The sequence below is a fragment of the Urocitellus parryii genome, chromosome 16 (genome assembly GCF_045843805.1).
Source record: "Urocitellus parryii isolate mUroPar1 chromosome 16, mUroPar1.hap1, whole genome shotgun sequence".
In the NCBI taxonomy this organism is placed as follows: domain Eukaryota; kingdom Metazoa; phylum Chordata; class Mammalia; order Rodentia; family Sciuridae; genus Urocitellus; species Urocitellus parryii.
The window spans coordinates 17,409,841-17,434,522 of NC_135546.1; the positions used below are offsets into that span (position 1 = coordinate 17,409,841).

General features: G+C 57.4%; 1 protein-coding gene across 1 annotated transcript; it reads left to right on the forward strand.

Moving 5' to 3' along the window:
- The first annotated feature begins 41 nt into the window (after positions 1 to 41).
- On the forward strand, positions 42 to 24,389 carry Xpc (XPC complex subunit, DNA damage recognition and repair factor). Its single transcript, XM_026383108.2, has 16 exons — positions 42 to 243; positions 4,053 to 4,251; positions 6,351 to 6,466; positions 8,302 to 8,431; positions 9,842 to 9,926; positions 10,673 to 10,830; positions 11,342 to 11,462; positions 11,931 to 12,020; positions 13,609 to 14,472; positions 17,194 to 17,354; positions 18,945 to 19,026; positions 20,735 to 20,869; positions 20,950 to 21,119; positions 21,557 to 21,650; positions 22,537 to 22,626; positions 23,526 to 24,389. The coding sequence occupies exons 1-16, from the start codon at positions 144 to 146 to the stop codon at positions 23,739 to 23,741; spliced, it is 2,811 nt and encodes a 936-aa protein (XP_026238893.2). The 5' UTR covers positions 42 to 143; the 3' UTR covers positions 23,742 to 24,389.
- Positions 24,390 to 24,682: the final 293 nt, after the last annotated feature.

Genomic DNA, 24,682 nt, shown 5'->3' on the forward strand with positions numbered 1-24,682 from the left:
GGAGCTTCCTCCTGGGGGAGGAGCTTGGCCCAGCACGAAGGGGTGCGGCCAGGCCTCGCCCCGCCTGGGGGCGGGCCCCGCTCGCGCGGCTGTTTTGGGGAGTCCTAGTGCGTCACGCGCGCGGGGAGATTTGCCCGGGCAGCATGGCTCGCAGGCGCGGGGCCCGAGGGGAGCCGCGGGGACGCGAGCCGAGCGGCCGGAGCGCCAGGGGCAAGAATGCGGCGCCGCGTGAGGAGGCGGCGGGTGAGAGCGGGGCCGAGCCGGGCTCCGCGGGGCGCTGCTGCGGGCGGGCGGCGGCGGGAGGGCGGAAGCCGGGCTGCGCCGGGGACGGAGCTGGTGGCTGCGCCGGGAGGGGGCCCTGCGACGTCCCGTGCCTTTGTTTACCGCGCCGGCTGCCACCTGCCACGAGCCCCCGGAGCCTCCTTCCTCCCTGTCCCCGTCGCCCCGAGGGTGCCGCTTAGCCTCTGGGCAGTGCTCAGGTCAGCGCGGGAAAAAGTGGGTCCCCAGAAGTCAGAGGGTCCAGGACGTGGTTAGTGGCGACTCCCAGGATAGTCAGTGCCACCAAGTTCCATCCCGAGTCTGAGCCCCTGCGCTGCCCCGCGTGGGTGTCGGACGGGCCTCTTCACTGTCCCCAAAGCTCAGCCTCACTGTCCCCAAAGCTCAGCCTCACTGTCCCCAAAGCACAGCAATCCAGTTTTCCTCCTTAAACATGTCCTGGTCCCATTTCCTTCCATCTGAGTAAGTGATCGCTGCACCCACTTGTTCCAGCCCCGTCCCTGCTTCCTCCCTTGCTCCCAGTCCGTCTGCAGACTCCAACCAGCTCAGCCTCGCAACTGTGCCTCCCTCCTGTCTGTCCACCTGATTTGCATGTCCATCACCCCGGTCCAAGCCCTCCTCATCTGCCTCCTTTCCTGCTTCCCCTCCGCCCTCTGCACTAGGTGCCCACCAGGCAGCCCCTCAGGATGTTCACAGCAAAAAATGTGCCTTGCTCCTGCTTCCAGACCTTCTGGGTTTCCCATTTCTTGGAAAATGGAAAATCTGCCGCCCTTATCGGGGCCTGCGTGCCCCTGGACGACCTGGATGGGGCTCCTACCACTCTTTGCGTGCCAGGCAGCTTCCTGGTTGGCCCTCTTTCCCTTCCCCAAATGCGGATGCCAAGTTGTCTGCCCTTTGATGTTGGAAGCCTTTGTTGTTGATGTTCCTTTTGCCTAGAATGTTCGCCCCAGGGGCTCTTGGTGGGGCTCATCTCTTGGTTTTTCACGTACTTTGTCCCATTGGACCCTAGTGGTTCCCTCCCACCCCCCTTTCTCAATCTGTAATGATCTTGTTAATTTTTGACTGTCTTTCTGGAATTTAAGCTTCATGAAAGCATGCCTTTGTTTAAAAAAAAAAAAAAAAAACAACAACTATGTTCTAACATTCTCCCCAACTAGTCCCCCCTGACACCATATAATCAATAAATAGCATCAATTTGTGCAAAATGCATGTTGTAGTAGCGGTGTGTGGACCTTCTGAGATAGCCTGGTAGAAGATTAGATTAGGTAACACTTGTTTGCCTCCAGGACGTGAGATTATGTAATTTTGAACACATTACAAATTCATTTGGATGAATAGCGATCCATTGAGTGAATCAAATGGGGTCATCAATCCTAAGTTTAGGAGGTGATTTACTCCACACTTAATATTATGAGTTTCATATTGTTCCTACAATTTATTCAGATAACTTTTTTTTGTTTTTGCTTTTGAATACCTGGCATGTGCTGTCCATCCGTTGGATGACATAGAAGGTAGAGATGTCTCGCAGGAACTTACAATATTATGTAGACATAACTCATGCTGTAAAATATCCAAGGAAGAGCATGTTAAATATCGCGAGAGAATGTGTGAGCCTTTTTCCCTTCCCAAGGAATAATCAAGTTTGACTCCAGAGTTTGGAAAATACTCTGTGAAGGAGTCGTTCGATATGCCCCTTTAAAGATGGCTATTATTTCAGCAAAGGGACCATGACAGGAAGTGGGTGATCCACTCGGCTTGTGTTCTTGGTAGGTAGCAATTCAAAAAGTCAAGGTTTTAATCGGATGAAAATGCTTGGGCCCAGATCAGTAAGTCACCTGGGCCTGAGTTTCATGCAGCTCCAACACTTAGTAGTTGTGTGCACTTGGGGAAGTTATTTTGGTCAAATAATTGAGCCCTTCTGAACCTCCTTTGGGAAACAAAACTGCCCTTTGGGGAGGCTGTGAGTTTCCAGCGAGGTATGCAGGAAGCCCTGGGCATGTCCCTGTTGGGACATTGTAGGACTAGCTCATAGCACTTCGGCTGAAGGGTGTCCTGCAGTTCAGCTGGTGAGCTCTTGCCAACCAGAGGTGTGAGCAGTACATTTCCAAGGCAAGCTGCAGGGTCTGGAGGCTTAGAACCTTTGTTGTGGTCGGGTTGAGGAGCACAGACCTGCTAGTTGTGGTTTAGATGCAGGTGACAATAACCTGAAGTTAACTTGATGTTCAGCATCATTTCTAACATTATACCAGCGTTGATTTAAAAAAATATATATATTTCTTGGCTGTAGATGGACACAATACCTTTATTTTATTCATTTATTTTTCTGTGGTGCTGAGGATCGAACCCAGGGCCTCACACTTGCTAGGTGAGCCCTCTACCCCTGAGCCCCAGCCCCAGCCCCCAGTGTAGACTGTCACAGCACCTCTGTGCATGCAAATGAAGGTGACGGTGTGTTGCTCTGGACAGTCAGGAACAAAGTAGTCTCCCCCATTGCTTCCTTGCTGCGGTGAAGACTCTGTGGTTTCTTCATGGTGCTGTATTTTAAGGCCTCTATTGCTCTAACTCATCAATTCCTCTGACAGCTATTTATTGAGCATGTACTATCTACGAGCCAAAGCGATGAATTGATTTTATATTTGAGGTCAGTACTGCATTCCCTTTTAGGACCTACATAAAAGCGATAATATTTTTATTTTCCAAAATTAATTGAAGCAGAGTCATACAAAATCGAAGGAAGGTTTATTTGTGTGAATGTCATTGCAAAGCGGGATAATATTTTTTTCTGGCCCTTTTATTTATAAACTATTAAAGTAATGATATCATCATACAGAAACATGATATGTTTAGACACCCTGTCCAACTAAAATCAACAGCTTGTGAATTTTGAATAGTTCCCTTGAACTGAAATCAAGAATACCCATTTTAAGAAGATAGTGGTGTTTTTGAAATACTGTGTGCTGAAAATCTGACGCCCCCAACATTTTGATGTCTGAAACATGGCAAAAATGTTGGATTTTGGACTTTTGGGTTAGGAATGGGTAGTGTTTCAGAATCTGAAAAGAAAAAAAAACAGAACGTGGTATGTGAGCACTTCCGATTGGAAAGGAGACTCCACCTGTGTGTGCCCTGTCTTTGTCCACCTCTGAGTTTGGTGGGAGAGTTGGGGTGAGGTGGGAGAGATCCTGCCGCAGGATGGGTTTTGACCAGGCTCCCGTCTAGTTATGGCAGAGACATATTCGTAAAACCAAGGTCGTGGGAAAGCTTGGATTTGTAGCTGAACTTGAAACCTGTCACTCCTGAGGTCTACCCTCGCGACAGATCAGAGGGTCAGGAAGCCAGGTCTCCAGGAGGGGGTTCAGCTAGTTTGCTTGCTGGGGGGAGCTGAAGGTTTAAGATACAGAATTTTGATTTTATTTGAGTCCTTGGTGGTTTCCAGAGTCTCAGGAGAAATAGAATAAAGGCTGGGTCAGGGGTTCACCTGTCACCCCAGCGATGCAGGAGGGGAGCTTGTGGGTCGGAGGCCAGCCTTGGAGGCCAGCCTTGGAGGCCCTGTCTTGAAAAATCAGCAGGAGGCAGCCGAGGGTCAGAGCAGCCCTGGGTTCCACGTCTGGTGCTGCGACCCCACGGCTGCAGGGGGCGAGGCCCGAGCTGGGCCAAGGCGGGATGGTGAGCCGCAGTGGAGACGCGCTTTGGAGAGAGGTCGCAGACCCTGTCCCTAAGCCACTCTGTGTCCACGTTCCTGTCGTCCCCAACTCTTGTTCTGTGTGGCCCCCCAGGTGTCAGTGAAGACAAGAAACCGGAAGCCCCCAAGAAGAGCCTCGTCCCCAGAGTTTCCCCAGGAAAGAAGAAGAGAGGTCGCAGTCGCCCTGGGGACTCCGCAGATCGCCCAGCAAGAAAGAAGGTGGCCAGGGCGACTGTCACGTCTGAGAGCGTCCCCGTGAAGGAGGAAGCCCTGGGTGAAGGGGCAGAGGTCAGGTGAGGGCCCGGCGGGCGTCAGACTCCGTGTCCACCCTTCCCATCGGGCAGCGTGGAGAGTGAGACCCCCTCTTCTCACTTGTCACCAGGGTCCAGGGACAGGGAGGAGTCTCTAGAGTCTTCTAGACAGTAGGAGCAGGGGACAGCGGGGACACTGATCTATGCAGTCAGCCGGGGGGACACTCGCCAGAGGCCCAGGGCTACTGACTGTGGCCCGTAGATAGGGGGTACCCGCCACTCTGGCTTCCTCTTGTGCCACCTTTTTGGGGACATGTGGCCCAGGCCCAGCTGGACCTCTCGCCCTGGTTCCACACGTCCCTGTACCTCGGGCCTGGGCACTCGCTGCTCATGTTTCCTCCTTCCACGAGGAGAACCTTCCTTCCCTTGGAGATCATGCCCACAGCCATGTGTTCTAGAAGTTTCCACTGATTCCTCCCCTTGCCTCCCTGGATTTCCTGTCATGTTTTTGAAGAGCACAGCGTGTCTCTGCCTGGTGTCCCAGCTGCTTGTGACCCTGCCACAGGCCAGGGCTGACTACCCTGTGAGCTCAGAGAGGGCTGGGGCCACCCGGGATTCATTTTGGCGGGCTCCGTGGGACCTCGCACTGGGCCCTGGTCTGGCAGGCAGCGGTGAGCACTCGGGTTCACACGTGGCAACGGCAGACAGGAGCCTGGTGGACTGTCTGCCCCCTGAGGAAGTTGGTGGGTGCTTAGAGGAGGCACAGAGGTGTGCTCGTCTGATCTTTGCTTCAAAACGAATCTCAGTTGTGGTGTGGACTTTTCTAGAACCTCTAATCCAGGCATGGGGGAGAAGTCCAGGAGAGGGCGGGAGTTTCAGGGGCGTGGGGGAAGCTGGCAGGTGGGCCACCGTCGTTCATCTCTTCTGTTCCCTGAGACTCTGTGAAGACTGCCTCTGAGCCAGGTGCAGAGGCTCAGGAGGCCGAGGCAGGAGGATCGCAAGTTGGAGGCCAGCCTCTGCAAAAGTGAGGCCCTGAGCAACTCAGGGAGACCCTGTCTCTAAATAAAACATAAAAAAGGGCTGGGGACGGGGCTCAGGGGTCAAGTGCCCCTGGATTCAATTCCTGGTACTGACAAAAAAGCCTTTGAACTACTGCTTCCTCCCTGGCTCCTTTGCTTGGTGGAGTCCCGTTGACCCCTACACAGAGACAGGCCAGGAGGCTGCTCTGGTGTCCTGGGCACTGACCATGTCCAAAGCCATAGCACACGGTCACTTCTCCTGTGCGTATTGTAAGGAAGTTTCTGTTGGTGAGGTGTTGGAAAAGACGATAGGCCAGATTCAGTGTGTGTCTTCTTACAACTGAAGACTGAGAATCGGTGGTTTTTTAAATGTCTGTGCAAAAATCTTATTCAATGTCGTGTCATAGTTTACACAACCTAAAAGTAACCCAGAGCATGTTTCTATATGAATTTGTGTGTATTTATCTCATGTTAGCAAGCATTCAGTCTTGAGCGATTGTTTAGCTGGCTGACGTACCTGTGTATAGTCATGTTCTCACTTAATCTGGAAATTAGAGTCCTTCCAACTTTGGTTCACTTACATCTTTTCTTTCCTCTTTTTTTATTTTTTATTGGTATTGGGGATGAACCCAGGGGTGCTTAACCATTCAGCCACACCCCTGTCCTATTTTGTATCTTATTCCTGAGTTGCTGAGGGGCCTCGATGAGTTGCTGAGGCTGGCCTCCAACTTGCAATCCTCCTGCCTCAGCCTCCGGAGCCGCTGGGATGACAGGCGTGCGCCATCGCGCCCAGTGTCTTCTGTCTTATTTCTTAAAGGTGGAGGGAGACCCCTTCCGACTTGGTTTACAGGAGGATCAACAAGCGGGAACCCCTTCCCCGCTCTCTGGCCTCGGCCTGCACGTGCACACACAGATGTCTAGGTTGATCAGACCGTCCAGGGGCAGCTTGAGGAGATTTGGGGACCCACGCTGGGAGAGGGAATGGGACTGGGCCCTTGGCGTAGCCACCTCCACATAGGGGACTGCCACAGCCTCCGGATTCACAGGGGGAGTCGCCTTTTCATCCTGAACGTGACACTGCGACGTCTGAGCCTTCTGTTTCCTTCCCGTGTCCCCACACAGGGGCTGTTCAAGGGACGTCAAGAAGGCACGTGTGAAGAAGGAGGCCCCCGTGGACAGCACCAGCAGCGAAGGAGACGATGACGAGGAAAGTGAGGAGGACTGGGAGGAGGTGGAAGGTAAGGCTCCTCTCCTTGTCCCCCGAGCTGGGTGACTCTCCTGGACTCCGGCCACTTGCTCTAATTCTGACATTTTCTTTTGAATCTGATAAAACCAAAGATAAGGTTGCGGTGAAGGACTTCCTGATTTCTTTTTTTTTTCCCCTCCCACTGACCCACATCCTCAGCCCTTTTTGAAAATGTCTTATTTAGAGACAGGGGCTGGCTGAGTGGCTCAGGGCCTGCTCAGTGGCTGAGGCTGGCCTCCAACTTGCGATCCTCCTGCCTCGGCCTCCTGAGCCGCCGGGATGACAGGTGTGCGCCACGGCGCCTGGCCAGGGACTTGCTTTTGATATAATGAAAAATCCACGACCAGATTATCCAAGAAGGTCATGTGTATTCTCTTCCTCTGGTGACCATCAGTGGAGTAGCCATAAGTAGAGAGGCAGCAGTGCGTTGCACAAACAGCTCGGGCTTTGGATGACGTTAGAGCTGGGTTCAGGGCAGGTCTGCAATCAGGCAAGTGACTTTTTGTTGGTAGCCCTCTCTGAACACTGGCTGCTTACCAGCCTGCAGTCTGGGCTCTGGAATGTTGTGGAAAAACAGGACCCCAGGTGTCCTGGGGCCGGATCGCGCACTCCCAGTAGACAGCACTGATGGTCGTGTCCCGGATTCCTTTCTGCTGAGTAGGGTTTCTCCTTGGCATTGTATTTTGTTTTATTAATCATAGGTGGACACAGTATCTTTATTGTGTTTTATGTGGAGCTGAGGATCGACCCCAGAACCTCACGCATGCCAGGCGAGCGCTCTACCGCTGAGCCACAGCCCAGCCCAGCATTTTATTTTGAAAATGTTCAAACTTGCAAAACATTGAGACAGTAGTTCGTACCCTTGACCCAGGCTCCTCCCTGTAACATCTTGCCACCTGGAAGGTTTCTTTCCCGTGGAAGTTTACAGAGCAACAGTGTCCCACCTGAGTTGTCACAAACCTCTCCTTGTAGCTGTGTCTTTGTCTTTATTCTAACTCAGGTTCCAGTGGGTAGAAGCCTTGTAGTTGGCTGTCAGAGCTCTTTATTTGTTCTCGTACTGGGAATTGAACCCTGGGGGCTCTTTACTCAGCCCTTTTTATTTTACTTTGAGACAGGGTCTCATTAAGTGGCTGAGGCTGGCCTCCAACTTGGGATCCTCCTGCCTCAGCCTCTCACGTCACCAGGATCACATGCCCCGCTGTGCCTGGCTGCTGCTGTCATGTTTAAGTGTCTCTTAATCTAAACTGTACTCCACCCCCAGTTCACCATACTTTTAAATAACTGAATTTTTATGTGGAGCTGAGGATGGAACCCGGGGCCTCACGTGTGCAAAGCAAACGCTCCACCATTGAGCCCCAGCCCCAGCCTCCATACGTGAGCTCTTGACAAATCTTTTTTTTTTTGTACCAGGGACTGAACCCAGGGATGCTTAACCCCTGAGCCCTGTCCCCAGCCCTTTTTAAATATTTTATTTAGAGACAGGGTCTCCCAGAGTTGCTCTGGGCCTCACTCAGTGGCTGAGGCTGGCCTCCACCTCGAGATCCTCCTGCCTCAGCCTCCCGAGCTGCTGGGATTCCAGGCACGTGCCACTGGCCCCAGGGGTGTCCTGGGTTCACCTCGCTCTCTCTGTGGTTTAGTTTGCTCATCTGAAGGCGAGACACGTGCTGCCGTGTGGGTTACATGAGACACACAGACGTCAGGGACTGAGCATGGTGACGTGTGTTCTGGGGGTCTGCCCCCACTCTCCCCCTGCTCTGCCCCCCAGCGCCTGCCTTGGTTTAGTCAGCAGTGATTCGTGTCATTGATCTGAAACATCCTTGTCGACAGAGCTCAGCGAGCCTGGGCCCAGTGTCGTGGGAGGTGGCCCAGCCTCGTCTGTGTCTGCGTCTGCGGTGCCCGTGGAGCCCGTGGAGATCGAGATTGAGACCCCGGAGCAGGCCAAGAGCAGGGAGCGGAGGTAAGCGCAGGCGCCTGGGTCTGTCCCCACCAGGGCCGCAGGTCCACGAGGGAAACCTGGTGACAGGGACCTGGGGGACCAGGGCTGGGGATGCACGTGGTCAGGAAGGTCAGGTGAGCGAGCCCGGGTTCCCTGGAGGAGTTGAAGGAGGACCCTGGGTAGCCCTGGGGACAGGCGATGGCCAGAGGGAGCTCCTGAGGCCCAGCAGGTGGATCTTACGCCATCGGGTCTCATCCGCAGGGTGGGACTGCAATGGGCCAGAGGCCCAGAGAGGTCAGGTCACATTCCCGGAGTCACTCAGCAGTGAGCAGAGGCGCCTGGGAGTCATATCTGTGTCCCGTCCACTGCCCTCCCCCCACCCCCGGGCCCTGGTGCCTCTGATGACTTGGGAAGTGGAACTGTTGAGTGGTCAGTTGTCCCCTGTGTTGAGGATCCCAGATGCACGAAGACTCCTGAAGGTTTTGCACTAGAACAGCGTCACACAAATGACGGTCACACCATGGGATGTGACCTTGACTCAGTGCCCCTGCAGTGGGGCGAGGAGTCAGATTAGGAACCTTAAAGCTGTGAGAAGTTGAAGGACTGAAGACACGGAAATAAGGGCAATGCAGGCCCAGGAGGTGGCCAATGCGGCGGGCCCGGGTCTGATCGCTGACTGCAGCCCAGGGCCGGGGCTTCTAGGTGGAGGAACCCCAGGGGGTTCCGGATGAAGACCTTCCCGAGGACAACAGGAAGCAGGTGGCAAGGGCAGCCAGGTGGGGGCTGAGCAGGCTTTGCCCACCTCCTGGGGACCTAGGGCTGAGGGAGCCAAGGGCAGGGTGCCGCCTCATACTGAGCTGTGGTCTCGAATGGGGGACTTCACCCAGGGTTCCCAGAAGAGCAACATCGCCACCTTGAGGTGGTTCAGACAAACCCGGGACTCATTCATGGCCCCCCTCAAATGACCGTGCACTGACTGAACATAAAGGTAGTGCTTGCTCTGGGCATGGTGGCTGGGGAGGCTGAGGCAGGAGGATCACAAGTTGAGGCCAGCCTCCACAACTTAGGCGCTAAGCACCTCAGCAAGACTCTGACTCTAAATAAAATATAAATAGGGCTGGGGACGAGGCTCGGGGATTGAGCACCTCTGAGTTCAATTCCAGTACCAAAAAAAAAGGTCGCACTTGCTAGGAAGGACTGAGTAGTTGTAAGGTCAGGGAAGACTTCGCAGGGCCTGTCCTAGCTCAGGTGTGCAGGGAGGGAAGAGTGGGAAAACACGCAGGGAATACCTGGCCTGCAGCCTGCCTGAGTAGCGCAGCCGTGGGGCCAGCAGGGTGCACGGTGGACGCATCCTGGTGAGGGGCGGTGGCGTGGACAGAGAGTGGGGTCTGGTGACAGTGTCCGTCTCAGACCTTCCGCTCTGCGTGGCAGGGAAAAGATGAAGATGGAATTTGAGACGTACCTGCGGAGGATGATGAAGCGCTTCAGTAAAGAAGTCCACGAGAACACGCACAAGGTACAGGCTGCGAAGGAGGCTCCGCTCCCTGGGAGGCCTGGCCCTGTGTCTCCGCAGTCAGGCTTCACCCGGGGCCACCCTGGCGCGATTCTTAGCCCCCTGAGCTTGGTTTCCTGTCTGTGAAGAGCGCGTGTGTGTGGGGTGGGGGTCGGGGTGGGCAGTGGCTGGCTGCAGGGTGGTTGTGACCATTAGGCAGATGTCACCTGTCAGATTGCTGCAGCCCAGTTGCCCGGCAGGTAGCAGGGGTTGAGCACCAGGTTACTGCTTTCCGTCTCGTCTCTCATTTCAACCGTTTCTTTTTCTTTTTTTTTGGTTCCAGGGATTGAACCCAGGGCCACTTTACCCCTGAGCCCCGTCCCCAGCCCTATTTCGTATTTATTTACAGACAGGGTCTCCCTGAGTTGCTTAGGGCCTTGCTAAGTGGCTGAGGCTGGCCTCCACCTTGTGATCCTCCTGCTTCAGCCTCCCCAGCTGTTGAGATGACAGGCCTGTGCCACCGCGCCTGGCTTCAGCCATTTCTGAACCTTGATTCTGGTCTTAGATATAGTGCAGTGGCTTTTGGCTTTTGCTGGTAGTCACCGGAATGTGTACACAGACCTGGCAAGGTCATCGTATGGCACTTTGGACAGAGACTTCTATAGGTTAAGACATTCCTAACCCCCAAAATTCAATGTCTTAAATGCTTCAAAATTGGAAACTTTTTCAGTGAACGTCAGGCCTCCACTCTCCTGCCTCCCTGTCTGCAGGTTCACCTGCTGTGCCTGCTGGCCAATGGCTTCTATCGAAATAGCGTCTGCAGCCAGCCAGACCTGCTCGCCATTGGCCTCTCCATCATCCCCACTCGCTTTACCAAAGTGCCGCCTCGCGACGTGGACGTCAGCTTCCTCTCCAACCTGGTGAAGTGGTGAGGCCACGCACGGGTGCTCTGCAGCAGGGTGGTTGGGGTTTGGGAGGCTGAGGCAGGAGGATCGCAAGTTGGAGGCCAGCCTCAGCAATTGAGCAAGGCCGTCAGCAACTCAGCGAGACCCTGACTCTAAATCAAATAGAAGAAAGGGATTGAGGTTCTCCTGGGTGAGGGTCAGGTCCTGCGAGCCTTCCCTGAGGTGGGCCGCGCCAGGCAGGGGACCTGGTGGGGAAGATGGGGGACACAGGCGTGCTCCCCGGGCTGGGGGAGAGGAGCACGCCAGGTCATGGTGTGTGGGGACGGTGGCACCTGGAGCAGGGCGCTTACCTCAGGGGGGCGGTGTGGGAAGGCCACCCCAGGAAGTGACGTCAGAGTTGGCTCTCAGCCACATGGGGAGAGCAGAACGGGCCCGGTGAGGCTCATGGTCCCCCCTCCTTTTGATTTTCCTGTCTGTGAAACAACGGAATGTCCCCTCCGCTGACACTGCCCGGGGACGCTGCTTCCTCTCCAGGTTCATCGGGACCTTCACGGTCAATCCGGACCTCTCCACCAACGAGCAGGATGACCTGCAGACGACACTCGAGAGGAGGTTTGCCATCTACTCCGCGCGAGATGATGAGGAGCTGGTCCATGTGAGTCACCCCTGGTGGCACTGCTGTGTTAGTACCACCATGATAATGAGTCTGCAGCTGGGCGCGGTGGCCCACGCCTGCCATCCCAGCAGTTGGGGAGGCTGAGGCAGGAGGATCACAAGTTGGAGGCCAGCCTCAACAATAGGGAGGCCCTGAGCCACTCAGGGAGACCCTGTCTCTAAATAAAATACAAAAAAGGGGCTGGGGACGGGGCTCAGTGGTTAAGCTCCCGTGGGTTCAATCTCTGGTACCAAAAAAATTTAAAAAAATGATCTTATCCCTGAAAGGTGCCTATTAACCCATGTACTGAAATTTAGGAGCCTCGGTGTGTCGGCTTTTCTGTCACTGTGACTAACATACCTGACAGGAACAGCTCCTCGCTGTTGTGAACAAGCCGCTAGCAACAGGGAATCACCTACATCCTGAATTATTGTGTGAGGATAAATGTGTTCTCTCTTTCCCTCGTAGATATTTCTGTTGATTCTCCGGGCTCTCCGGCTCCTGACCCGCCTGGTGCTCTCTCTGCAGCCAATTCCTCTGAAGTTATCTGTGGCAAAGGTGAGGTTCTGGGGCGTCCAGAGAAAGGGACAGGCAACATGCAGGAGTGAGAAATTGTTAAATCAAAAAAAAGATCAGTCAGTATATATATATGTGTGTGTATGTGGCTGTGTGTGTATTTACCTGTAACATTTTGTACTTATTTATTATTGATTTTTGGTACCAGGTGTTGAACTTACTGGCACTTACCACTGAGTCACATCCCAGTCTTTTTATTTTTCATTTTTTACTTATTTTTTTGAGACAGGTTTAGGGCCTCACTAAGTTGCTGAGGCTGGCCTCCAACTCGCGATCCTCCTGCCTCAGCCTCCTGAACCTCTGGGATGACAGGCGTGTGCCACCACATCCAGCATCAATATTATATTTTTAAGAGCCGGGCGCAGTGGTGCACACCTGTCGTCCCAGAGGCTCAGGAGGCTGAGGCAGGAGGATCGTGAGTTCAAAGCCAGCCTCAGCAAAAGCGAGGCCCTAAGCATCTCAGTGAGACCCTGTCTCTAAATAAAACACAAAGCAGGGCTGGGTAGGGGGCTCAGGGGTTAAGCCCCCCTGGATTCAATCTCTGTTATCCCCTGTCCCCCCAAAAAAGTTTTTTTAAGAGCTGCTATTCTGGAGGCTGAGTCCTTTGGAGGCTGCCTTCGTATAACCTGAGTTTGGAGGGCGAGAGGGCACATGAGTGGGCATCTGGCACCTGGTGCGTGGTGCACAGAGTGCCCTGTGGGAGGCCTGGTCTCTGGTGCTGAGGTTTCTGTTCCGTGAAGCAGGTGGCGCGACGCGCATTCTGAGCAGCGAGTGGAGATGGCACGCTTTCCTCTGTGTTTGGGGGTGCTGGTGGTGGGGATCCAGCCCAGGGCCTCATGAGCTCCAGCACTGAGCTGGCCCCAGCCCAAGGACCCTGCGGCTTGCTGTGCTGCAGGAAGGAGACCGAGGGCCGTTTCCCCGGGCGACAGGCTACAGGTGGATTTTAGTAACCCCTGAATTTTTCTTTTTTTGGGGGGTACCAGGGATTGAACCCAGGGGCCCTCGACCCCTGAGCCCTGTCCCCAGCCCTATTTTGTATTTTATTTAGAGACAGGGTCTCCCTGAGTTGCTTAGGGCCTCACTAAGTGGCTGAGGCTGGCCTCCACCTCTCGATCCTCCTGCCTCAGCCTCCCTAGCCACTGGGATGGCAGGTGTGCGCCACTGCGCCTGACAATAATCTCTGAATTTCTAAAACCATCGTCCCTAGTGTGTTCTTGCAGGGCTCCTGTGTGCAAGGTGGGTATGATTCTTGCAGAGCAAACTGAGATGGGAAGTGAAGTACGGTCCCCGAGTCGCGTGACCTTCAGTGGAAACCCGGGGCCTCTGTTCCTGAGTCCCGACCCTTTCTCTGACCACAGTCAGAGTGACAAAGGGATCGCGGGGTCTGCATCTCAGGGGTACAGATCTGAGCTGATGCTCCTGTCCAGCCCTAAAGGGGGGACCGTGTCTGATCCGGGGTTTCTTGCTGCACTGATTCTCGGGCCACGCCTTGGCCCTGTTTGAGGTCAGGATCTTTGTGGGATCAATAGTGAAAAAGCCAAAAGAGACCAGAGCTCCTTGTCGCACTCAGGGAAGGAGACTGTCCAAGGAGAGAGCCGCAGAAGGTGCTGGACACTCCTCAGAAGCCGGCCGCCGAGTCCCAGGAGACCCAAAGACACCCAAGAGCAGCCCAAGAGCCGGACCAGAGGGAGCGTCATCCAAGGGCCCCGGCCAGCGGGCGGCCAAGGCCAGGAAGACCAAAGCGACCCGGCCCGGCAGGAAACGGGGCGACTCCTCCAGCGAGGAGGCCGAGGGCAGCCAAGGGCAGCGGCCCGGGAAGGCCCAGGGGCGTCCTCGTGGCCGTCAGCAACGGGTGACCTCCAGGGTCTCTTACAAAGAGGACAGCGGGAGTGGCCGGTCCAGCAGCAGCTCTGACTTCGAGCTCTCCAGCGGGGAGGCCCATGGCTCTTCAGGGGAGGACTCTGAACCCGGCCCCCCGAAGCGGAGGAAGGCCCCCGCCCCTCGGAGGACAAAGTCTGGGCCCAAGAGTGACCACTGTCAGCGCCCAGCAGCGTCGTCGGCCTCCTCGAGCCACAAGAGAGGCAAGAAGGCCGCTGGCGAGGCCGAGGAGGCCGCGGAAGCCGCGGGCAGGGGCCCACCTGGGGTGGACCAGTGGCTGGAGGTGTTCTGCGAGCGCGAGTCCCGGTGGGTGTGCGTGGACTGCGTGCACGGCGTGGTGGGCCAGCCCCTGGCCTGCTACAGGTTCGCCACCAGGCCCGTGGCCTACGTCGTGGGCATCGACAGCGACGGCTGGGTCCGCGACGTCACGCAGAGGTATGACCCCGCCTGGATGACGGCCACCCGCAAGTGCCGGGTGGACCCCGAGTGGTGGGCCGAGACCCTGAGGCCCTACCAGAGCCCGCAGCTGGACAGGGACAAGAAGGAGGACTCGGAGGTAAGGCCTGCCACCTGCCCGCCCGCCCTGCAGCCTGCGGTCACTCACTCCCTCCCTTCTTGAACCCAGGAGCGCTGTTCTGTTTTTATTTGAGGACAAGGTCTCGCCAAGTTGCTTAGGGCCTCACCGAGTTGCTGAGGCTGGCCTCCAACTTACAGTCCTCCTGCCTCAGCCTCCCAAAGGTGTAAGCACTGTGCCCAGCTAAGTCCATTTAAAGTCACTAGTGCCCAGTGCTGTGTTGGGTGTCCTTAGGACCGTGTCCTTAGCTTATTTCGTCAAATACTGGAAAGCTGGGGTCCTATAGCCTTGGTTGTGCTACCTTAATGTGACAGAGCTGAGTGACTAAGTGACTAGGTCTTTTTTTTTTTAATATCTTTATTTTATTATTATTTTATTGTTATCTTATGAGGTCTTTGAACCCAGGTCCATGTCGCTTTGGAGCCTGGATACTTTTACTTTGTGTTATTTACTTATTCTTTTTAGATACGCATGACAGCAGAGTGTCCTGACGTCGTACACACGCGGAGTGTGACTCCCTGTTTTGTGGTTGGACATGATGTGGGGTGTCTCTGGTCACGTGTTCCTCTGTGAACGTGGGACAGTGATGCCTGTTCATCCCACTGTCTTTCCCATTCCCACCCCTCCCTTCCCTTCCTTCCCTTGTGTCTAATCCAATGAACTCTGTCCATCCTTCGTCCCTCAATGTGAGTCAGCATCTGCACATCACAGAGAGCGTCTGGCCTTTGGTTTTGTGGGATCAGCTGATTTCACTCAGCACCATCGTCTGTAGCTCTGCCCATTGACCAGCAAAGGCCATCATTTCATTCTTCTTTAGGGCTGTGTAATATTCCATTGTGTATGTGCACCACGTTTTCTTTATGGAACCTGCTTACTTTTAAGTCATTGTCCCATTGTACATGTGCAGCTTTAAAGTAATCTAGAAACTCACAAAACAGGGCCCAGGGACAGAGGGAATAACTCATCCACACAGTTAACACTACTGCTAGCTTTTTCTTTTCTTTCTTTCTTTCTTGTTTTTTAAAATTTTGTGGTCCTGGGTATTGGCCTTAGGGACACTTTACCATTGAGCTACAGCCCCAGTGTCCCCTCCCTCTTTTTCTCATTCTGAGACAAGGTCTCCGTAAGTTGCTGAGGCTGGCCTTGAACTCGAGATCCTCCTGCCTCAGCCTCCTAAGTAGCTGGGAGTACAGGTCTGAGCTGCTGCGCCTGGGGGTTGCTCATTTTCCATCCCGTGGGCACAAACACGTATACAGACGGCTCACACGTATACAGACGGCCCACACGTGTACAGACGGCCTAGGCGTAGCAACACATGCATCTCCTGGAAAGGGTGGGGCTTGGGATGAGGCAGCGTCCTCCGTGTCTGGAGGAGGCCTGTTGGAAGCAGGGACTTCCCAGACGTGAGGCAGCGTGTCCCTTGGTCTAGAACCAGCTCTGACACCAGGAAGGGGAGCCGAGCTGCTCACCAGGGCAGAGGTTTGCTCCCGTGGCTGGGCCTCGGTGGGGCTGGAGTTCAGCAGCTGCTCTCTAGGGTGCGTCCCTCCACGTGGAGCGTCTGCTCCGGGTTCTCCCTGTTCAGCTCACACGCCAGGCCGACTGATCCCTGAAGGGGTGTCGAGGAAAGTTTGAGAACACAGCAGTGAGTCTGCCCCCGAGAACCCAGAATCCTTAATTACGGGGGGAAGAGAGAGACTGCAGGAGCCAGGAACAGCGGTGCCCACCTGTCATCCCAGCAACTCGGGAGGCCGAGGCAGGAGGATTGAAAGTTGGAGGCCAGCCTCGAGACCGTGTCTCAAAGTAAAAACCGAACGGGGCTGGGGACGTGGCCCAGTGGTCAACCACCCTTGGGTTCAATTCCCAGTGCCAAAAAAAAAAAAAAAGAAAGAAAAATCAGAAAATGTAGGAACAGGATGTGAACTGCCATTTCAATTTCCTGTGAGAGCAGAGGCGACTGAGCCCGCATTCTGGGACAGTGACGTCACTTTGGGATAAGGCCTTCTTACTGAGGAAATGACTTTCTTCCTTGAAGATGCTCAGGCAGCAGGCCCCAGTCCCCTAGGGCTGGATAAGGGGTCTGAGGGTTGGGGACAGGTCGGGGACTCCCTGGAGTCACTGCAAACCACAGGGGGATTGAACTCCTCAGAGCTTCCCATCACTGTGCAGCCTCCCCACCACCAGAGCTGCAGGTGAGGCATGAGGAAGTCACCTGTGTCCCTCTGCTCCTTCCTGTCACGCGCACGCAGGGTCCGGCTTGCTCTAGCTGGGATCCCCTCCTGTGGTTGCACGTGGTTAGGGTCTCGCTGGTCGAGTGTCCCTGGGTGCGCACGGAGGGTGACGTCCCATTGATTCTGCCGTCTTTCCTGCTGTTGCTAGTGTCCCTGGAACCCGCCACCTGTTGGCAGAACAGCAGTGTGAGGGGTCTCTGCTGCGGCCTCCCTGCCCCCCTCGGCCTCCCCTACCTCCCTTGGCCTCCCCTGCCCCCATCGGCCTCCCCTGCCCCCCTCGGCCTCCCTGCCTCCCTCGGCCTCCCCTGCCCCCATCGGCCTCCCCTGCCCCCCTCGGCCTCCCTGCCTCCCTCAGCCTCCCCTGCCCCCCTCAGCCTCCCCTGCCCCCCTGGGCCTCCCCTGCCCCCCTGGGCCTCCCTGCCCCCTCGGCCTCCCCTACCCCTCGGCCTCACCGCTGTCTGTCTGGCCTCTGCAGTTTCAGGCCAAGCACCTGGGCCAGCCTCTGCCCACGGCCATCGGCACCTACAAGAACCACCCTCTGTACGCCCTGAAGCGGCACCTCCTCAAGTACGAGGCCATCTACCCCGAGTCGGCGGCCATCCTGGGCTACTGTCGTGGGGAAGCTGTCTACTCCAGGTGCGTGGGCGGCCTGGTGGCCTCCTGGGGCTCCTGGTGGTCCGGAACCCGCCACCCCCTCCCTGGGCCAGGAGCCGTTCACGTCGGCTCATCTCGCTGAGTGAACGGCACTGAGGGGTGAGCTGCGGTTGTACCTGCGCCGTGAAGAAGAGAGCAGAGCTTGGGAGGAACCCCGGAGGGTTAACAGACCAGGGATGAAAGAGTTGGAAAAATAAAAACAGCTAGAGCCACTGTGGTGGGGCATGTCTGTCACCCCAGGACTTGGGAGGCTGAGGCAGGAGGATCACAAGGTGGAGGCCAGCCTCCGTAACCTAGGAAGACCCTGTCTCAAAATGTCAAAAGGGCTGGGAGGTAGCTTAGTGGAAGAGCACCCTTGGATTCAGGCCCCAGAACGGCCAAGAACAAGACTACAAAATAAGACAAACAGTTAAAATGGAATGTTTTAAAATGGAATGTTTTACATCACGTGGTTAACTTCAGTACCAATGAAAGAAAGGAGTAAGTAAAAAAAAAAATGAAGGATGACATATATATATAAAATTAAAACTGAAGGAATATTAATAAAACTTGGACATGATGAAAAAACAGAAGCAAGATTTTTGAGAAATAGAAAGCAAATGAAAAAAGTGATTATTTTTTTAAAAAATGCTTTAATGTAAGACCAAGAAAATAGGGTTGCCTTTACTTATTTGTTTTCTTAATGTACTTATTTTTGGTCCCAGGGATTGAACCCAGGGGCACTTAACCCCTGAGCCCCGTCCCCAGCCCTATTTTCTATTTTATTTAGAGACAGGGTCTCCCTGAGTTGCTCAGGGCCTTGCTGAGTTGCTGAGGCTGGCCTCCAACTTTCAATCCTCCTGCCCCAGCCTCCTGAGCTCCTGGGATGACAGGCCTGCACCCCTGTGTCCAGCTTCTTTGTCTTTTTTAAAAAATATTGTTTCCAGTTGTTGATGGAGCCTGGTTTTATTGATTTACTTCTATGTGGAGCTGGGGATGGGACCCAGTGCCTCACGTGCAGGGTGAGCGTCTACCCCTGAGCCACCACCCCAGCTCCGTCTCCTCTTAGCAACCACAGGTCGAGCAGGACAGGGCTCCTCACCCCACATTGACCCTGAGGACCCCGAGGCCCAGGCAGCTCAGCCAGGAGGTGGCACAGAGAGGCTCAGTCACGTCTGTTGGGCTGTGCCAGGGACAGGCTGGGGCTGTTGGCTCCCGCAGCTCCGCGGGTGCCTTAGGAGCAGAGCCCGGAGGTTCTGGGTGCACGGTCCCATCCTCAGCACCACCTAGAAGTAGATCCATGAAACCAGGGTCCACCAACAACTGGAAACAATATTTTCTTAGATAAAGAAGCTGGACAGAGGGGTGCATGCCTTTCATCCCAGCTCCTCAGGAGGCCGAGGCAGGAGGATTCCAAGTTGGAGGCCAGCCTCAGCCACTCAGCAAGAACCTGTCTCTCATAAAATATAAAAAGGGCTGGGGACGGGGCTCTCCCACCTGCCAGGGGCCAGGAGGCGCTGGGTCCTGGGCTGCCCTGGTGGCCAGGTGGCCTGTGGCCCTGGCTTGACGTCTGTCCCCTCTGTCGCCCTCTAGGGACTGTGTGCACACGCTGCACTCCAGGGACACGTGGCTGAAGCAGGCCCGGGTGGTGCGGCTGGGAGAAGTGCCTTACAAGGTGACACTGGGTGTCCCAGGGGAGGGGGCGGGTCGGAGCTGGGGCGGAGGGCAGGACCGTGGCAGGATCGAGGGTCCCTGAGGGCCACTCGCCAGGGAGGATGGGAAGAGCCTGGCCCAGAGCAGCTGAGCCCTGGGCAGCCCTGGGCCTGCAGGTGCCTGTTCCCGGGCCCTTGAGCCCCCACAGGTGTGCGCCTGGGTCCCTTTGTCCCTGGGCCCAGCCTGCCAGGCCTCTGCGTGTGCCCCTCTGGGGACTCAGCCAGGGCCTTGGCAGACAGGGGACCTGCGGGGGCAGGTGGCCCGCCAGGCCTTAGCTTAGGAACAGGGCAGAGCCCAGCAGGAGCCCTGCCCAGCCTGTCGCCGGCCCCTTCCTCTCCCACGGAGCTGTGTGTGGGGCAGTCCCCCGTGAGGGACGAGGCGCAGCGAGGTGTCACCCACACAGACTTTTCTGAGGACACAGCGCAGTTAGGCTGGCAGAGGGCGGCGACGGCCACAGAGAAGCAGGGACCTCTCTGCCAGCTCCCGGCAGTGGCCCTGGGGGCCGGGCGCTGGGTGCAGAGGGAGGGCCTGGGTTTAGGGGAGGGCGCAGGCGCTGGTGGCAGGGGGCGGCCAACAGCACGGTGCCGTCTGCCGGTCCTGAGGGCCACGTCGTCCCTGGACCACGCCTGCTCAGTTTCCTCTTTCTGGAACAGTGCTGCCCGGCAGGGACAGAACACGAGCCTCAGTTCACAGTCTTCAGTACCTTCCAGAGGTGGGCCAGACCCACAAGACAGGCGGGACTGGGACGCATCTTCTTTTTTTTTTTTTGTGGTACCTGGGAGTAACTCGGGGGCCCTTGACCCCTGAGCCCCGTCCCCAGCCCTATTTTGCATTTTATTGAGAGTCAGGGTCTCCCTGTGTGGCTTAGGGCCTCCCTTTGGCTGAGGCTGGCTTTGAACTCCAGATCCTCCTGTCTCAGCCTCCCGAGCTGCGGGGATGGCAGGTGCTCCCCCCGTGCCTGGCTACATCCAGTGTCTTAGTCCTAGGTGACCCTGGGTCTCACATCCACGCTCTGTTCTGACCCCGCCGTCCACATCCTGCCTCCCCGTCTCCCTCTCAGATGACAGCCTCACTCCCTTCCCAGCCTGAACCGGGTGGCTGTGTCACAGTCGTGCGGATCTTTCTGAAACACAACACTGTGCTCCACACCACCCAGTGCAGCCCACCCTCAGCCCACCCAGCCTCCCCTTGCCTTTGATATAGAGGCCCATGCCTTCCTCATGGTGCACGAGGGCTGCTGTGGCACCTGCTTCCTCCCTGCTGGACTATGTCCAGAATTCCAGGTAGAGGTTCTCACACGTCTGTGCCCTGTGGGTGTCAGGTGCCCTTCTCCCCACCCTGTTCTGCTGAGCAACCCTGCACCTCTCGGGCCTCCAGAGGTGACCTGAGGTCATGTGGTGGCTGACAGTAGAGAGGACAGTACCTGGGTGTGAGTTGTGGCTTGTCATGGTCACAGTCACCTTAAGCAGGTGACCTTACCTCTGAGTCCAGATTTTCCTGTGGTGGTCGAGTGCGGGATGGAGTGGGGGTGGCTGAAAGCTCAGGCCTGGCCGTGTCACGCTGCGTGACATCAGGCCCAGGGCACTTCTCGCTGGTGGCACCCGAGGTCCCGTTTGTCACGAGGCTCCATCTGGGAGCCCGCGCCGTGACGTGGCCGTGTCTCTGGGCAGATGGTGAAGGGCTTCTCCAACCGCGCCCGCCAGGCCCGCCAGGCCGAGCCCCAGCTGCAGGACCACCGTGACCTGGCCCTGTTCGGCCGCTGGCAGACGGAGGAGTACCAGCCCCCGGTGGCCGTGGACGGCAAGGTATGGTGGGCAGCCTCGGGGCTGGGGACCAGGCGGCTCTGTCCTGCCGCCAGCCACATCCTGCTGTGCCCCCTCCGCAGGTGCCGCGGAACGAGTTTGGGAACGTGTACCTCTTCCTGCCCAGCATGATGCCCATCGGCTGCGTCCAGCTCAACCTGCCCAATCTGCACCGCGTGGCCCGCAAGCTGGACATCGACTGTGTCCAGGCCGTCACGGGCTTCGACTTCCACGGAGGCTACTCCCACCCCGTGTGCGTGGAGGGCCCTGATGGGGGCAGGGTGGCCGCTGGCGCGGGGAGGCCCGGCCTCTCCTGGGCAGGACTTGGCTCTGGATTGGAGGTCAGGCCTCGGTCCTGCCCCATCCTGGCAGCTGCCCAGGGGCAGCAGAACCAGGGACATTAGTGTCCTCATGATGCTAGGTCCCCAGGGGTCGTCGCAAGCTGGTGCCCAAAGCCGGCCAGTGTCCTTGCTGGTCACTGAGCTGTGTCCCCTGCGGGTTTGGCCGGCAGCCGGGGGCCTCTCAGGCAGGGTCTGGGGACAAAGTGGTCCTGTCGGTTTCCAGAGCCTTTCTGCTGCCTGTCACCGGCTTGCCCAGGACCCTGAGTGCGCAGAGGGACCCTGTCCCCTGCAGAGGGGAGCAGGAGGGGATGGCAGGCTCAGGAAGGTCACCCACACTGTGTCCCCACAGAACCGAGGGCTACATCGTGTGCGAGGAATTCAAAGACGTGCTCCTGACGGCCTGGGAGAACGAGCAGGCCCTCATCGAGAAGAGGGAGAAGGAGGTGAGCCCAGGCAGGACCGGCCACGGGGAGAGGGCGGCAGGACACCCTGGTGAGCTGGCCCCGCTCTGGCCCCAGGCTCCAGGGAGAGGGAGGAGCAGCCGTGCTCAGAATTCTCTCTGATAATAGTATTTTTGGGGACACCAGGGACCCTCGACCCCTGAGCCCTGTCCCCAGCCCTATTCTGCATTTTATTTAGAGCCAGGGTCTCCCTGAGTTGCTCAGGGCCTCGCTTTGGCTGAGGCTGGCCTCCACCTTGCGATCCTCCTGCCTCAGCCTCCCGAGCCCCTGGGATGACAGGCCTGGGCCACCAGCTGAGATTCCCCCTGTTTCTCTTTGACTTCGTGAAAAGTGCCCCATGAAGTGAGCTCTGGGGGAAACAGCCTCCTGCCACCCACCCACAGCCACCGCCACTGTCCCTACCAGCCTGCCCAGGCCCCAGGGACAGCCAGCCCTGCCTGCTGCCGACACCAGGCATCCCTGCCCTGAAAGGAGTGGCCCAGGTCCAGGTCCTGGACGACCTTATCCACAGGGACAGGAACAGTTCAGAAGAGGTCCTTGTTCTTGGTGGCTTTGCAGAATGTCACTTTTCTTGGGTCACACCAGGTTTTTTTATTTTTAACTCTTTTTACTTGTGGCTGGACCTTTACTTTATTGACTTGTTCATACTCGATGCTGAGAACCGAGCCCAGTGTCCCCACATGCCAGGGAGTGCGCACCGCTGGGCCCAGCCCCTGCCCTGGGTCAGACCGGGGTTTGGGGAATGGGGCTGGGCACGGGGGAGGGCCTTCTGGTCTGCAGTGTCCTGGGCGCGTCCCCCAGGTCTGCCCCCAGACCTGTCCGAGGTGGCGCTGACCGTCCCTCCCTCCCTCCATGGTCCTCCCTGCAGAAGAGGGAGAAGCGGGCGCTGGGGCACTGGAAGCTGCTGACCAAGGGCCTGCTCATCCGCGAGAGGCTGAAGCTCAGATACGGGGCCCAGGTCAGTGTGCGCCTGCGCCCAGGGGGCAGCCGGTGGGTTTTCCAGAAGGTTCCACGAGCGTGGACACCCTGTGTCTCGGGCCTGGCCTTACATGTTGGGTGTTGCTGGAGGGAGGCCCCCCCTGGCTCTGCAGCCGGGTGTCCCTGTCCTTGTGGGCAGCCGCCGCAGGCGGGGTTGGCCAGGAGGCTGCAGGTGTCCTGGGGACGCGTCCCTCCCTGCACCTGCAGCCACCCGCACACCTGAGAACAGCTGTCACGGCGCCTGCCACGTGCCAGACAGGCCCTGGGATCTGTGGTGGGTGGGATGGGTCCTGCGGGAGGCCCAGGGGAGGGCGATCTGGGACCCTGCAGCCCCCACCCGTCCCCACCCCATGTTCGCTCTTAGAGAATATTCCTGTCCCGTGCTGCACCCTCCCGTCAGGGGCCTGCGTCTGGCTTTGTCCTGACGGGGACCAGGCTGCCCGTGCGCAGTGCCCCCCCACCAGGGCCCCCCACCAGGGCCCCAGCCTTCCTGGGGCGTCCCCTGTGGCCAGTCAGCCCTGAGGAGGGTCCCCCACGTCTGTGCGGCTCAGAGACACAGGCACGTTTGTCCACGTGGGGTGACAGAGCGGCCGGCAGTGACCCTGGACGTGGCCGTGCTGTGGAGCCCGTCTGGTGTCCCCAGAGCGAGTGTCACAGCGCGTTCTCAGGGCCCTGCCTGCTCCAGCCCCTGGGCCAGGCTAGAAGTGACCGGGCCCTGTGCCCTGCTGGTCCCTCCCCTGTGGTCCCTCTTCCTCTAGGCCCAGGGCTTGGCCAGGCTGCAGCGGGGGCAGGGGCCGAGAGCGTCACTGTCCCCGTGGGCACGTCCTCGTGGCTGCGTGCTGACGGTGGCCTGTGGCGCCCCTGGACTGTCCCCTGCAGAAGGAGGCGGTGGCTTCCCCCGCAGACGCAGGAGGTGGCCTGTCATCCGACGAGGAGGAGGGGACCAGCTCTCAAGCCGAAGCCGCCCGGATCCTGGCTGCCTCCTGGCCCCAGAACCGGGGGGCTGAGGCCGAGGAGCAGAAGCCCAGGCGCCCCCAGACCAGGAGGGGCAGGAAGGCGGCCGACGCCCACCTGTTCCCCTTTGAGAAGATGTGACCCAGGCCCGGCTCTGGGTCCCAGGGCCGTGTCCCTCTGCGGAGGAGGCCGACAGAAGTGGCGATCCCCACAGGGCGGGCCCCGTGGAGGCCGTGGCCTGAACCCCGTCACACCCCCGGGTGACTCACAGCTCTTTGGTGCCAACCCCTCTCTGAGCTGTGGGGCCTTCCCAGGAGACACCCCCTGAGTCCCCACCGACCTCCCACCTTTGGAAATGTGGCCTTTCTTTTAAATGCAGAAACACCGGGGTCCCTGGGCGGACGTGCCCTTAGGAACGCAGCCGCCCTTTCCCCCAGGTGTCCTCTGGGGGACTCTGTGCTGTCCCTCTGTCCCCTACGGAGGGGCTGCTCCCTGCAGGCCTCTCCCTCCCCCGCTCAGGCTGGCTCAGTGGAGAGCAGGGGACAAGGGACTGCAGGCCACCACCCATGATGGCATTTGGGGTCTATTGTTCTGAAGTCCCATTTTCTGATGACAGAAGACTTGAACACAGAGCTCAGGTCAGGAAAGAAACGGAAAAGCCAATGGAGGATCAAGGGACCATGCGTCACGCAGGGTGGCGCTCGCCTCGGCGCCCCCACGGCTGGATGAACTGGCAAAGCTGCTTGTGCTGAGGATGTTCAGGAGAAATCATTTTTATAAACATTTGAGAAAGAAATAAAGCATTTATCTAAAAACACTTGGCTCCACGTTTTGTCTCCAATCTCCCACCAGCTGAGGGCACCCAGACACAGTGGTCTCTGGGCACATGGGACTCCCCGGAGGCCAGCCTCTGTGCTCAGCCAGGGTCTGGTCCCACGTGGGGTTTGTCTTTCTCTTGGTTGTGCCCACGAGAGGAGCCCTCCAAGTGTTGACCCACTCTGATCCAAGAAAACAGGGAGCCCGGCTTGGCCACAGACCAGGTCGCCATGGAAACCGCGTTCTCACCCCGCACCAGTCTGCTG

Coding starts and splice junctions, on each gene's coding strand:
- Xpc (XM_026383108.2), top strand. CDS start 144: ATGGCTCGCAGGCGCGGGGCCCGAGGGGAGCCGCGGGGACGCGAGCCG. Junction 244..4,052: donor GCCGCGTGAGGAGGCGGCGG/GTGAGAGCGGGG, acceptor GTGGCCCCCCAG/GTGTCAGTGAAGACAAGAAA. Junction 10,831..11,341: donor CTCTCCAACCTGGTGAAGTG/GTGAGGCCACGC, acceptor CTTCCTCTCCAG/GTTCATCGGGACCTTCACGG.